The 14854-nt window shown below is 62.1% G+C and overlaps 2 protein-coding genes across 4 annotated transcripts; one reads left to right on the top strand and one right to left on the bottom strand.

Annotated features, from left to right (window-relative positions):
* Window positions 1-40: 40 nt before the first annotated feature.
* Window positions 41-9026, bottom strand: GOLGA7B (golgin A7 family member B). 3 transcript variants are annotated; one of them, XM_085065080.1, is made up of 5 exons: window positions 8914-9026; window positions 2405-2530; window positions 1874-2026; window positions 1635-1736; window positions 41-1521 (listed from the first exon to the last, which is right to left on the bottom strand). In XM_085065080.1, exons 1-5 carry the CDS (start codon window positions 8968-8970, stop codon window positions 1417-1419), a joined length of 543 nt encoding a protein of 180 aa, XP_084921206.1. In that variant the 5' UTR covers window positions 8971-9026; the 3' UTR covers window positions 41-1416. The 3 variants fall into 3 exon arrangements, with proteins under 3 accessions (XP_084921206.1, XP_084921204.1, XP_084921205.1); XM_085065078.1 differs by lacking the exon at window positions 8914-9026 and adding an exon at window positions 3626-4326; XM_085065079.1 differs by lacking the exons at window positions 1874-2026; window positions 8914-9026 and adding an exon at window positions 3626-4387.
* A 2126-nt stretch (window positions 9027-11152) lies between these two features.
* Window positions 11153-13945, top strand: SFRP5 (secreted frizzled related protein 5). Its single transcript, XM_085065070.1, has 3 exons — window positions 11153-11746; window positions 12433-12510; window positions 12919-13945. The coding sequence occupies exons 1-3, from the start codon at window positions 11215-11217 to the stop codon at window positions 13257-13259; spliced, it is 951 nt and encodes a 316-aa protein (XP_084921196.1). The 5' UTR covers window positions 11153-11214; the 3' UTR covers window positions 13260-13945.
* Window positions 13946-14854: the final 909 nt, after the last annotated feature.

Here is a 14854-nt window from a genome sequence, read left to right as displayed (position 1 = left end):
TCACTCACCTCTCTAACACAAGAAGATGCAGGGCAGGAAGGAGGAAGAAGCGTGGGGTTTATTGAGGAAGGTCTCCAGGCAGGGGGGGCTCCAGTAGGAATGTTGAGGCCAGGGCCACCCCACACACGTCATGACCGAGCCAAAGGGAGTCCCACAGGGCAGAGTCCTCCCTCCAGGTCCCCAGGAGAGAAATGCCAGCTCAGTTCAGCCTTGCACCCAGACAGAAATTCTTCTCCTCGGGGTGCTGGATGTCACAGGGACCCTCCTATTTCCCCCATCTGACCCTGGACTGTGAACCTCCACACCTTGAAGCCAGGCCCAGGTGCACCTCGAGGTCCCCTCTTACAGGCCAGGCTGAGAATTGGGGTGCTGGTGGCAGATGCATGCAGGACACGTGGGCAGGGGAGGGCTCAGCAGTGTGAGAGGAAGGGTCCTTGTGGAGCTGCTCCACTGGGAACCCTCCCTGCATTAGGGCAGGTCATGGGGCAGGGTAGGCAGATGGCTGCTGGCAGCCAGGTACAAGCAGGCTCAGCCAGGACTGTGCAGGGAACCTGCCTCACCCATGCTGCAGCTCAGCCTCAACTGTGCTGGGCCATGAATGAGCCCATGGGCACAGGGGCAGCATCATGCCCAGCACTCCACCTCCCTTCCCTGGACACTGGGCTGAAGAGATTCCTGGGTGCAGCAGGGGATGGCAGCAGGTCATGCAGGGAGCAGAAGCAAGTGCCCAGCGTCATGGCAGAGCTGAAGGATGTTGCTGGCGAGGATGCAGTGCCAGATGGGGGAGGGGGATGAGGGAGCAGCAATGGGGCAGAGTGTGGGACAGAGCTAGGGTGAATCCATGGCCCATCATGCAGAAGAAGCGGCACCAGTGCTCTGTCAGGCTCCCTGAAGAGTGGACAAGCAGCAGCTGAGCCCACACCACAGCACCAAGAGCAGAATGCCCCAAGGAGGGGATGCAGCAAGAGCTGTCAGTGTCTGTGGGCATGGGGCTAAGTGTGCATCCCCTGCTTAGCACTGCCTGGGGCTTTGCCAGTCCCACTGCTCCCCAGTGCACGGCAACAGGGACACTCTCAGCTGGGACTGCCCGTAGCAGGGCCAGCTCCTTTCGCCTGGGGCAGGGGCAGCAGCACCAAGCACATGGAGGGCTGTAGGAGCCCCTTGGCAACAGTTTGGCTCAGTGGGAAGCACCTGGGATTCCCCAGCATCAGTCCCTGCCCACAGTGGGTCCGAGCAGGGGCAGACCAACTGCGGGGGATACAGAGCAGATGGGGGTGGGCAGCCCCACGGGGAGTCCCCGGCCTCCCCCTCCTGCTCTCCCTGGGCTCAGAAGCGGGTGCTCTGGTAGTGCAGCCTGCGGAGCTCGGACAGGCCACTGTCCCGGCAGAACGAGTCCCTGCAGGGACTCTCTGCCAGTCACCGGCCCCCTGCCCCGCCCCCACCACCACCGCTGCTGCTGCTGGAGCTGCCGCTGCTGGAGCTGCCGCTGCTGCACCGGTCCTCGTAGATGGAGATCTCGATCTGGGCCCTGCTAAGGATCATCGGTGAGATGTGCCAGCCCAATTGGCAGCACCCATGCCCAGTGCCCCTGCACCCTTTGCCATCTCCCAGGCACCCCGCTGCCCAAAGGATACCACTCTCATGCCACGTTCCAGGGGGTCAGTGAGCAGCAGCCCCCGTGGCGCATAGATCTTCTCGTTCTGGTCCTGGATGTACTTGGAGATCTTCTTCAGGACCTGTCAGCACAGGGAGGCACACTCAGGGCCTGCCAGCATTGCCGTCTGCTCTGGCCTCCAGTCCCATGCTCCTTGTGCCATCTCTGTGCCCACTGCCGGCTATGCCCATCCCTGAGCCCTCCCCTGCACATCAGCACCTTCTCATAATGTGTTTCCATGCAGAGAAAGATGAAATAGGCAGTGGCACAGGCCAGGCACCCCTCGAGGTATGAGCTGCCCCCAATCTTCTCTGCCTCAGCGTAGAAGCCGTTTAGGGTTTTCACGGTTTCCTCAAAAAGTTGCCGCTCAATCTAGGACAGAAACCAAGGTGAAAAGGAGTCTGGCCAGGGACTGACTCCCTACACTGCCTTGTCACCGTTCCTTGGGGACCTCAGGGAGCACTTAACCCTCTTCTCCCTGCCCAGCTGATGCCTCAGTTTGCTGGCCCCTGCCCACCTCGCACGCACACCAAGATCTGCTGAGCCTGCAGCCTTCACTAAAGCCTCCCGACCCCCAGGAGCACCAAAGTCCTTGCACACTAGCCAAGGAGGCTGTGATTTCATGCACCCAGCAGCACTGGCTGGCCCAGGGCCATACAACACCCCATGAATCCCCACACTTTCAGACCCCCCTCCCCTTTGAGCCCCCATAAGGCACCCCCCACCCTGACAACCTGTCAGGCTCCCTACCCGGCTCTCCAGCTCAGGGGGAAACTTTGTCTGGAACTGGCATGTGGTCCCGTCACTGTAATCCCGCTGCACGAAGACCTTGGTGGCCAGGGATGCACTGCGCCGCAGTTCCTGCAGGCTGTGCACCTGGGGGCAGAGGGTGAGACAGAGGGGCTGCAGCCAGGGGTGCTGGGCATCCCCGCTGGAGAGCTGAGGGCCTGGGGAGGAGCGCCGTTCCCCCAGCGTCAGAGGCTGCAGGCTCACACACACCGGGGCAGTGAGCCCCTAGCACAGGCTCTGTCACACCATGAGCACGGCGCTGGAGGTACGAGGCCAGGGGCGAGGGGAGGATGGTGGCGAGGGGAGGACGCTGTGGCAGCATCCTGCTCGTAGTGAGGGTGAGTGCATGTGCTCCCCACCCCGGATTGGTGTCTGGTCTCATCCCCAGTGGTTCCTGCATGCATGAGCATGCATCGCCAGTGGGCCACGGCATGGGGAGGGGACAGCTCCCTGTCCCCAGCAGCGTCCCAGCACATAGCCAACCCCAAAGCTCCCAGGCGGGAGGCTGGCAGCGAGCCGAGCAGGAGCAGGGACTGGGCAGCAGGGCTACAACCGTGGCACAGCGGGTGGGCAGGCTGCAGTGGGGCATCTGCATGAAGAGGATGCCAGCCCTGGCAGCCGGTGCTAAGCCCTGAATCCCCACGGGGTGTGAAAGCCCGTGCCAGCCCCCGAGCTCCGGGCTGTGGGGCAGCTTTGGTGGCTGAAGACGGGAACGGAGGGGCCAGGTTGTGCCAAGGGCGGCCATCAGGCCTCTCCCTGCGCTTGCCCTGGTTGACATGGGGCTACTGCCTGCTCTGTGCCCCACAGACCGTCTGACGCTGTCCCGCGTCCGACCCATGGTGCCTGGGAGAGGAACCCTCAGTCCCACAGCACCACCCAGACCCACGCTGCTCCCTTCACCAAGGGCACCGTGCAGCCACGCTGCAGCCCCACACCCCTTCAGGCATCCCACCGGCCTTTCTGTGCACACGGAGCCCTGGCAGCCCCCAGCCCCACACTCCCCTCCCCACGGACCCCAGCCCCACGCCGTCCTCCCGCACCAGCGCGCCCCACGCGGAGCCCTGTCCCCGCCGCGCCCCGGCAGCGGCTGGCGGCGAGCAGCGCAGGGCGGCGGAGTTCCGCCGCAGCCCGGCCCGGGGGTGCCGCCGCCGGGATGCCCCCGCCGTGCCGCCGCGCACTCACCTCCGTGGCCATGGCGCGGCTGGCGCCGGGCCGGGCTGTGCCGTGCCGTGCCGGGGGGACCGGACCGGACCGGCGCCGTCTCCGGGGCCGTGCGGAGCAGCGCGGGGCCGGGCGCTGTCCGCGGTGCTGCCGAGCCGAGCGGCGGAGGCGGGCCCGGCCGCCCCGTGTGCGCAGCCGCCCGGTCCGCCGCGGCCCGCCCCGAGGCACCGGAGACGGGCACCCGCCGCCACTGCTGCGGAGCCCCTGGAGGACGTGGCCCCGTTGCTGCGGGCGGCGATACCGGCTGCCCCGGGGCTGGTCCCGGAGAGGGGCTGCGAGGGAGGGCTGCTGCTGTGCGTCCCGGGGGTTTGGCACGGCGAGTGCCGGAGCCCGGATGCCTTTGGGATGCGGCTGCAGGTCCCTGGGGAAAACTTGGCAGCCGAGAGGGTGGTGTTGGAGGTAACAGAAGGTCTGGGTGGCCGTGAGGCTGGCCCGACAGGGATTTGAGGAGTCGACCGTAGGGCTGGCAGCCCGCCGTGCCAAGGGCCCTCGTCTGAAGCTGTTTGTGTGCGAAGGAGTTGCAGCTGGTGCTGCGATCACGGCGCGGGCAGACATCAAAGAGTGGAGCTAACGAATTCCCTGTTATCTCTGCCCATTGACAGCTCAATTAGAGCCGGAGAAATGCCAAACGAGGGGAACAGAGGCTCTCCCGAGAGGCGAAGAAGGGGGGCTCCCAGCTGGGGCTGCGGTGGGGCAACAGGGATGCAGTCGCTGGGCACAGGGCCCTCAGCAGGCAGGAGAGCAGCCAGCCCTTCCCTCAACACCTGGGCGATGCTGGAGGCAGTGCGGGGCCCTGCTGGAACGTCTGCTCTGGCAGCGAACACAGCTAACACAGCTAACAGCTAACACAGCTAACACACACAGCTAACACACACAGCTAACACACAGCTAACACAGATAACACACACAGCTAACACACACAGCCAACACAGATAACACACACAGCTAACACACACAGCTAACACAACTAACACAGATAACACACAGCTAACACAGCTAACACACACAGCTAACACACACAGCTATCACACAGCTAACACAGCTAACACACACAGCTAACACACACAGCTAACACACAGCTAACACAGCTAACACACACAGCTAACACACACAGCTAACACACAGCTAACACAGCTAACACACACAGCTAACACACAGCTAACACAGCTAACACACAGCTAACACAGCTAACACACACAGCTAACACACAGCTAACACAGCTAACACACACAGCTAACACACACAGCTAACACACACAGCTAACACAACTAACACAGATAACACACAGCTAACACAGCTAACACACACAGCTAACACACAGCTAACACAGCTAACACACACAGCTAACACAACTAACACAGATAACACACAGCTAACACAGCTAACACACACAGCTAACACAACCAACACAGATAACACACAGCTAACACACACAGCTAACACAGCTGACACACACAGCTAACACAGAGCGAACATAGTTAATTCACAGCTAACACACAGCTGACACAGCTAACACACGCAACTAACACAGCTGACACAGTTAACCCACAGCTAACAGCTAACAGCTGACACACAGCTAACATGGCTAACACAGCTGACACACAGCTAACATGGCTAACACATGGCTAACATAACTAACATGGCTAACACACAGCTAATACATGTCGCTAACACACATAACTAGCACAGTGAACACAGCGAACACAGCACGGCCAGCTGTCTGCAGCACAGGGTTAGCTCTCTCTGACTCCTGCTCCCTGCCCTGAGCACCAGCCCAGGCCTAGGGTAGAGCAAATAGAGGCAGGGCCTTGGGGTGGTTGGTAGGCAGCCCCTCTTCTCTGGAGCATGGCAGGGTTTGTGACCAAGGGATCTAAGGACACGAGCCATCAGGGACCGCAGCTGGAGGGCTCATCTCCCCCAGACACAAAACTATGGATCCCATAGCTTTTGTGGGAAACCTGCTGCTCCCACAGTTCAGAGCAAGCCTGCCAGCCCACATCCCACAGCAGTGAGGTACACCCTGCCCTGATGGTGCCACAAAACCAAAGGACCCCCCTTGAAGGGTGGTGTGTCAAGTCTCCAATGCAGCCAAACACATGCATGCACACTGGCACAGGCACCCATGCATGCACTCAGATGCCCACATCTGCCTGTACACCCCAGGCACCCTAGGCACGCACCCAGGTGAACACGCAATGTGCTCACACACCTAAGCCCGTCCCCAGAGTGCCCAAACCCAGACCCTACATCCCATCTCCTCCCCGTGCTGCATGCCACTGCCACGTCAGTGCTCGCCTGCCCGCCTGGCAGGTCCTGCCGGTTGCCATGGCAATACTGTGCCTGCCAGGAGATGAAGTTTGCTCTCCTGTGCTGCAGCAAGGGGCCGAGAGCAGGCGTGGGGAGCAGTTCTCCCTGCCACCCCAGGCTCTGCCCATCATCCTGCATCCTGTAGTGTTGCCCCAGGTTGTCTCTTCTGGCTACACCACCCCAGCCCAGCACAGGACTTTCAGTTCTGGGCTCCATGTTCCTCACAGGCCATGGACCTGCTGTCTGCAGGACCACAGCACATGTCAAGGAGTATCCTTTGGTGGAACATCACCCCACCATAGGAAGCCACCTCTGCTTGGTCCTGCCCAGGACCAAGCCTTGCCCAGGGGTAGGCAGGACACAGACCTGTCCCAAAGCGCTCCCCATCACCACACAGATCCTGGCCCTGCCTGTCGTGCCCGCAGAGCCTGGCATCTCCAGAGCCCACTGGGGTCTGCCAGCTCCCCCGTGCAGGATGTGATGTCATGGACTTTCTAGTTTTAGCCAGAGCAAGGACAGATCCTGCTGGTTTCCACGCAGAAGGAACAGACTGGTGCTATATCATGCCATGCCATGCTGTGCTGTGGCTTCCAGCAGGGCAGGCCAGAGGTGGAGGGAGGCTGGCTTAGCCAGTGGAATCCCAGGCAGTAGGAGCAGGGACAGCAGGGACTCGGGGCAGCCTCAAAGTGCTGTGTGGCCCTGCTGCCCTTCCAAGACCCCTGCACTGTGAGACGGACTGGCAAGGCTCTGGCCCTTCTGCTCCATCTGCTCAGCCCAAAGGGGCTATTTTTTAGGCTCTGCATCACCAGGGATAGGCATGGTTGATGCCAGAGCTGCCTTTACTCCCTTGCCTGGCTCTTCCCTTGCACCTGGAGTGAGGCAGCTCTGACCTGTCTTGTAGACAAGACCCCGCAGATCTCTCCTTGCCCCCAGCCCTGGCTAACCTCCCAGAAGCCCTGTCCCTGGCCCCATGGGACAGACATGAGGCACACTTGGTACCCCTGTGGCCAGCCCTCAACAGAGTGCCTCTGCCCATCCCATCACAGCAGCCATGCCCCAGCAGTGCCCCATCTCCAGCCCCTGCACTTGGCTCCTGGACCAGGACCAGGGGGTGTCCCTAATGCGTCTCTGGGTCCACAGTGCTGCACCCCATCCCAGCACCTCAACCGTCCCTGCAGTCCAAGAAGGATGCTGAGAGCTATTCAGGACAGCTGGAGCCCTGCAACCAGCCCAGGACCAACTCCTGGGGCTCCATCCTGCACCCACTGCCTGCTGAACACCTCTCCTGGCCTGTCAGAGCTTGTCAGCTGCTCCAGCTCTGCTTCAAAGGGCCTGGCAGCTGCTTTCCCCAGCACTGGGAGTGCTTTCAGTGGTAGTGGGGAGCATGAGCTCACCGTCCCAGTGAGGACAACGGTGACATTTGGGAGGCACAAACAGAGTGTGATTAGCTGATAACCTTTCCTGAGAGATCGCAGGTGTGTGCACCTGGGGGGGGAGAGGGAGGGGGATGTGGTCCCCACACTGTTAGCCTCTGGAAAACAGCTCCAAGTGCCTCAGCCTGCCCCTCCACATAGGACATGGAGAGTGCCCCAAACTGGGGCCACTGACCCCACAGACTGGGCACCCTGAGTGTGGACACCCCTCTGCGGCACCTGCAGCACTGCCCTGTCCAGCTGTGTCCATCCAAAGGGGTGGTTCTAGGATCCCATTGCACTGGGAGGTCTCACAGAGGGGGGTGGCAGCCCCCCAGCACATCTCACAGGAGTCCAAAAGCACTGGGGGATGCAGCATCCTTCTGCACACAGGCAAGCAGAGGAGGATGTGGTTTCAGAGCCAGGTGCCAAGGTCTGGCATTAGCAGAGGTGCCAGCTGGGAGCCGAGGCAGTGAGGATTGCTCCCAGACCGCGGATGGGGCTGTGGTGGGAGCAGATGTGGTGGGGTGGGACAACCAGCACCGCAGAGAGGGTCCCCATGCATGGTGCCATGCTGTGAGGGAAAGGGACTCTTCCTCAGAGGGTCCCTACGTGCGACATGCCCCCTCCCCGCCCTGCTGAGCAGGACCAGATGCCGGGGGCCAGGATCGGGGTGTCCGGCAGTGAACAGGGAGGGTCTGTGTGCAAGTTGGCAGGAACTGGGCAGGGCCAGGAGGTGCTGGGTGGGGGCTGGGAGGGCGCCAGGGCAGCCTCGGCTCCGCAGCTGGGCCGGGAGCGCTGCCAGCACATTCCTGGGGCTGCCGGGCAGCAGGAGTGTGTGTGGGCGCAGGGCAAGTGCGCTGCAATTGCTGACCCTGCCCACTGCCCACCCCGATGGTCGCACACTGCCCCCGGGCAACCTCGACCCCACGGTGTCCCCAGTCATGCCCCAACCTCCCGCGGCCACTGCCAGGCAGGACCATCCCCCCGGAGCCGTGCTGCCGAGCAGCATTGCCCCCCAGCCAGGGTGCTCTCTCCTGGGAGCTGCTGGACGCCATGGGACACGGGTCCCTGCACGGACAGTCCCAGTGCCGTCCCCTCCTGAGGCTCTCTTCACGGCCAACCCCAGTGCACTATCCTCTCCCAAAGGCCCCTGCTCCACAGTAGATGCAGCCCATCCCCAGCACCGGTGTAGCAGGAACAAGTACGGGGCTGGGACAGGGAGGATAAGAGGACGGGGAGACAGGAGGAAGGGAGGGAGCCCACCCAGCCCACTCAGGCCACCCACCCAGACCCAGGGGATGCATCTCTGCTGACAGAAACAAGGTCGGTAGCACCCAAGGCTGAGGCAGGAGAGTGGGTGGGGACACAAGGACTGAAAGAGGCGGCCAGGACCCTGCTCAGCTTCTCATTTCCTGGGACCCTCCTGCTGCCCTGGCTCGGATCTGCTCTGTGCTACAACCAGGTACGGGTCCTGTACAGGGAGGGTGCGGAGTGTCGAGGGGGCACCCCCAGGGGATGTCCTCTTACCGTGCCACCCTGGCTGGCCGTCCCCGAGGTCCCCACCGCAGAGGGGGCAGCCCCCATGGCCCTGCTTCCGGTCTCACTGCTGCGACAAGTGGCACAGCCAGTGACACAAGTGGTGGCACGGCCAGCTCCCTGGAGTGACAGGAGCAAGTGTCAGTGTCACGGACAGATGCATGGGTGCAGAACGGGAATGTGGGCACTGGAGCACCCTGTGCACACAGGACACAGGGAAGGGTGCCAGCTCCAGCTGTCTTGGGTCCATCCCCTTCTCTGGGGTACAGCCCAGATCTATCTTCTCTGGGGCATCCTGGGTGGGAAAGGGTTAAGGAAGCAATGGGAATGCAGCAGGGATTCCCAGAGCAGAGTCACAGTCTCAGCTCAGAGAGGAGGCTGCCAGGACACTGCCCAGGGGGAGAGCAGGGGACAAACACGGCTCTTCTGGGGCCAGCCCTACTCCCCTGAGCATGGCTAGGAGGTGACTCTGGGCTCTAATGAAGGCGTCATGACAGACGGAGGGACTGGGCCAGCTGGCAGGGAGACCCTTGCTCAGCCCCAGCCTCGCCTGCCCCTCACCTTCATCTGGTGGGGTGCCAGCTGGCACAGAGTGCTCACCACCCTCAACACCTTCCTGGGCGGGACTGGGGATGCAGGTGCCAGACTGGGCTGTGGGATGGGGCAGGCTGAGAGCCAGGAGCAGGCTCATGGTCAAGAGCAGGACAGAGCTGGCAGTGCCACGGGAACAGCCCGGGGACATGGCACACCTGTAACTGTGCTCAGCATCGGCACACTGGCAGCTTCACCCTGCTCACCCAGCCTCCCTCTGCCTCCCCACTCCTGCTCCCAGGCCTCACCAGCCCCTTCCCAGCCCAGCTCCCATGGGAATTACACCCTGCCCAAACCCATCCATCACGGATTAGCTATTTTCTATCAGCATTTATCTCCAGACAATCTCACTCCTGCCGTGACAGCCTGATGCCTCCATCACCCTCCCTCCTGCTACCAGGCAGCCCTGATAAAAGGCTGCTGTATCTTATCGGGTTCCCCGGCAGTTACACATTAATGGTGCCATCTCCGGGGCTTGGCTGGGGCGGGATGAACCCAGCCCACCCTCGGGCTGGAAGCAAGCATCACTGGGTGATGCAGTGATGGGCGCTGAGCCCAGCACGGAGGGCATGAGCAGGGCAGGCAGGCTGCAGGCAAGGGCAGGCTGTGCAGCTGAGGTTCCCAGCATTGCCCCGCCAGAACTGGGGGGACGGTCCCTGCCCCCAGCCCGGGGCAAAGAGCAGCTGCTATCACTGCCTGAACTGGACTGTTTGCTCTATCGCCCATTAACAGAGCTGCCTTATCCGGTGGGCAGGGGCCAGCGGCAGCCCAAAGCCCGTTGGCCAGGCAGGGGCATCGACCACGGGAAAGGGAGGGAGTGCCCCAGATAACCCCTGCAGACAAATGGGTTTCTAATGGGGTCTTAAGCCTTGCACCCCCCATCTCCAAGGGAATAGGGGAATGTGGTCCCGGCAGGACCCTCACACTACTTGGGCTCCAGCTTTGCTCACAGCCTGAGCACTGGCAGAGCCTGGGTGCAAGCCCTTTCTGGGAGGTGTAATCCCAGCCACGCCTGTGCCAGCAGACCATGGACTGCCCAAGGTGCATTCTGGCAGAGCCATCAAATGAGGAAAAAGGACCCTATGCCGGCGGCATCGCCTTGGCGTTGATGGCACACCCGGCACCTGGATACCCCAGACCGCCCAGGGCTGCAGCATGAAGCTTCTGGGATGTCCTCTTCCTTAAACCCCAGTACCCCAAACTTATTGTCTTGTGAGAAAAGAGGGGAGAGTGGGCTGGCACAGAGCAGGAACCAGGGTCTCCTGCCCCATGACAGAGAGTGCCTCTGAGGTGCCAGGTGGGACGGGGGCAGAGGGAGTCGTGAATAACGGGACAACTTGTAGCTGTACCAGCCCCCACGGGACAGGCGAGCCAGCCCTTCTAGAAAGCATCTCCCCAGGGGCATACAAAGCCAGGGTGGGCTGGGGGGTGCATGCAGGGGGGCTCCCTGGGAGGGCGAGGGGCATGGAGCACCGTACGCCGGGGAGGGAGGGAGATGGCAGCGGTGGGGGCAGACTAGGGGGAGCCGGGGCCCAGCCCCGGGGGGCCCTGCAGACAGAGCAGATTGGCTGCCGACGAGGTCTCCAACCTCTTTAGAAAGGGCAGCGAGCGTGGGAGGCGCTAAGGGAGCGGGCAGGGTGCCGAGCCGCGCTCCCGTCCCGCTCGGCAGCCGCGGCCGGCAGCGGCAGGCGGGCAGCGGCGATGCCGCAGGCGGGCAGCCCCCCGGGGTCCCGGGGCACGGCGCTGCTGGCCCTGGCGCTGGCGCTGGCAGGGTCCCTGAGCGGCGGGCAGCACTACGACTACTATGGGTGGCAGCCCGAGAGCTTGCCCCACGGGCGCTTCTACGGGCGGGAGCCGCAGTGCCTCGACATCCCGCCCGACATGCAGCTCTGCCGCGACGTGGGCTACAAGCGCATGCGGCTGCCCAACCTGCTGGAGCACGAGACCATGGCCGAAGTCAAGCAGCAGGCTGGCAGCTGGGTGCCCCTGCTCGCCAAGCAGTGCCACACCGACACCCAGCTCTTCCTCTGCTCCCTCTTCGCCCCTGTCTGCCTCGACCGGCCCGTCTACCCCTGCCGCTCCCTCTGTGAGGTGGTACGTGATTCCTGTGCCCCTGTCATGGAGTCCTACGGCTTCCCCTGGCCTGAGATGCTCCACTGTGCCAAGTTCCCCTCTGACCACGAGCTCTGCATCGCCGTCCAGTTTGGGAACAGCAAAGCCACACCACCACCAGGTAAGTGGAAAGGGTACTGCGATGGGATGGGAATGCATGTGGAGCCCCTGCACACCCATCCCTTCACAGGTCGAAGCACAGCCCAGGACACTGGTGTCGGCTAAGGACTCTCTGTCTCCAGCAGGGCACGAGTGGGCACAGCATCAGCTTTGTCTGGGTACCACTCGTTGCCCAGAGATGCTGGACTTCCAGCTGCCTGCATAGAGCTGCTCCGGGATAAGGGAGAACTTGGGATGAGGTGGGAGTCACTGGCAGATCCACCCCAGTGTGATGTCCCTTTCCTCCCACTGGGTCCTACGCCAGCAGCAGAGAGCACGCTGCACCTGCAAGTCTCAGCCCCAGGCTGCTGCTGCAGGGTGGCTGTCCTCTCAGGTAGGAGAGGGGGCATCACCCAAAGGCAGCCTAGGGTCAGTATCAGGGCTGTGACACCCTTTAGGATGGGGCCACCCTTGCTGTTGCTGTGCTTCAAAGTGCCAGCATCTGATGAGAGGGTGTCCCCATATCTCCTCACCTCCTAGGGGATGACCCTGTCCAGCAAGGTGCTCTGTGCCTCCCCACATCACCCCAGCACAGCTACCTAGGGAGCAGAAGAGAGGCTGGGCCTCTCCCAAGTGTGTCCCCGATCTGGCCCAGGTGACAAGTATCAGCAGCAGAAAGCTGTGACAGTGATTGGTATCTCATTGCAGTGTCCAAAATCTGCACCCAGTGTGAGATGGAGCACAAGGCGGATGGCATGATGGAGCAGATGTGCTCCAGTGACTTTGGTGAGTGCTGGGGTCTTCTTCCCAGCCCCCCCTGGACAAGGGTCTGCCTCCCCTCAGTCTGACAGCTGGGGCAGGAGTTAGCCAGAGGGTGGGGCTGTATGGGGACAGCCCCATGGGAGACCCCTGAGCCATTCCCTTGGACTCTTTGTGCATGGGATGGGTGCACCACAGGAAAAGGCATTGGTGGGGGGATAAGCAGAAGGGGACATTTGGGAGGGTCACTGGGAGCCTCTGCTGGACCCCCCCCAATCAACCCCTTTCCCCTCCCCACAAACCACTTCCTCAGAGACCCACCCCACGGCTGGGCTGCCCCCTGTTCTGCACAGGCGCCTGCCCCAGACCCTCCCATCCCCAATACCCCAGCAGTGCTTCCCTCCCCCAACCGTGCCCCACGGCTGCCCCACACAGTGGTGAAGATGCGCATCAAGGAGATGACGGAGGAGAACGGGGAGCGGCGGCTGGTGGCTGCCCAGAAGAAGAAGGTGCTGAAACTGGGCCCGCTGAAGCGCAAGGACACCAAGAAGATGGTGCTGCACATGAGGAACGCGGGTGCCTGCCCCTGCCCCCAGCTTGACAGCCTCAGTGGCAGCTTCCTGGTCATGGGCCGCAAGGTGGGTGGCCGCCTGCTCCTCCTGGCCATCTATCCCTGGCAGAAGCACAACAAGGAGATGAAGTTTGCAGTCAAGTTCATGTTCTCCTACCCTTGCCCCCTCTACCACCCCCTGCTCTATGGGGCTGGGCAGCACTAGGGCTTTGCCCCCCACTGCCCTTTCCCAGGACTCCTGCACTGGCCCAACATCACACCCTCAGCCTCCCTGGCTGCACCCCAGGACCCCAGCTCTGCTCATCTCAGCCCCTTGATTGTGTCCCAGAACCCTGCTTTGCACCCCCAGGATTCCCTGCTGCATTTGTGGGAGCCTTGACCCACAGCCAGGACCCCTGCCTCCTCCTAAGAGCCCAGCTCTGCAGCCCTGGGATCCCTCTTCTGCTCCCAGGACCCCTGCCCATGTCCAGGAGCTTAGTCTGGACCCAGGACCCTTGTTCCGCATGCTTGGGAGCTCTGGTCTGCACTGGAGACCCTTGACTATTCCCAGGTTCCCTGCCCAGATGCCCAGAGACCCTTGCTTTCATTTAGGATCCCTGCTTGGCCCTCTTGGCTGCACCTGGGACCCCTATCCTGCACCCGTGTCCTTTGCCCAGCTCCCTCATGGCATGCCCCGGACTCCCAGCCCCGCCAATCCCTGTTCCAGCACACAAACACATCCCATGTCCTCACCCTGAGCTCACACCCAGCCCTAGATTATTTCACCCTCACAGAGATCCCCAGCCCAGGCATGTCCCTCCTGACCCACTGTCCCCACAGACTGTCTCTCTCAAGACCAAGTGCCCAGATGAGCACAACCCTTTCCTGAACACCCCCACTCCCCATTCCACATGGCTCAGTGTGTGAGGGGTCCATCTCCAAGCCCCCCAGACCAGCAGTGCTGCATCTTTCACACACACCCCTGCTGTGACCCAGCCCAGGCACGCCTTGCCCATCCACACCACAGTAAATTATTCCACCTCAGAGAAGTCTGTGTGCAGCTCACTGCAATTCATGGGTAAGGGCCCCTTGGGACTCCCTCAGGGAACCCAGAAGAATGGGAGGGGGATCCCAGTCCTGCCCACTGAGTGAGGCAGCCTGAGGAGTGAGGTCACCCCAGGCTCTGGCTCTAGCTCTATTCCAGGTACTGTACCCAGAGCCTGAAGCTAGGCAGTCCAGCCAAGCCAAGGGATGTGGCTCCTGGTGGTCACAGGCATCACTGGAAACTCAGGCACCCCTGCCACTCCATGGACCTTGGGAGGGCATTGAGATGAGTAGGATGGGGAGACAGGGCTGTCACTGCTGCTGGAGCCCCACAGATGAGTCTGACTGTCTGCCAGGGAAGTTTCTTCCTTCGTCACCCCAGGGGATAAATCCATGGCCTGGGAGCTTGCAGCACTTGTGAGAAGCCTGGCCCTGAGCATCGTAGGGGGAAGATGCTGGACCAGGCAGCCTTCAACCCTGTCCTCCCCACACCCTATCACCTGAAAGCCCTGTCTGCAGCTCCCTGCCTGCCCTGCTCAGCTGCCAGACCTCCCATGGCACAACCTCCAGCCTCCTCTGAAAAGATTCCTAGGGCCACCCACCTGCACTAGCCACCAGCCTCCCAGGAACACAAGGATTGGAAAGTCCTCAGCACTGCTTCTCTGATGGCAGCAGGGTGCAGTGACTTAGCTTAACTCAATTCCCCCAGCTGCCCCCCAGTCCCAGCTGGCAAGGGGGCAGCCTGGATGCCCCAGCCCTGTTTACCCAGTGCATACT

Source organism: Lichenostomus cassidix, chromosome 6 (assembly GCF_008360975.1).
Source record: "Lichenostomus cassidix isolate B80296 chromosome 6, HeHo_3.0, whole genome shotgun sequence".
Classification (NCBI taxonomy): Eukaryota; Metazoa; Chordata; class Aves; order Passeriformes; family Meliphagidae; genus Lichenostomus; species Lichenostomus cassidix.
Note: the sequence above shows the minus strand (reverse complement) of the source record. Positions and strands in the feature narration are given on the sequence as shown.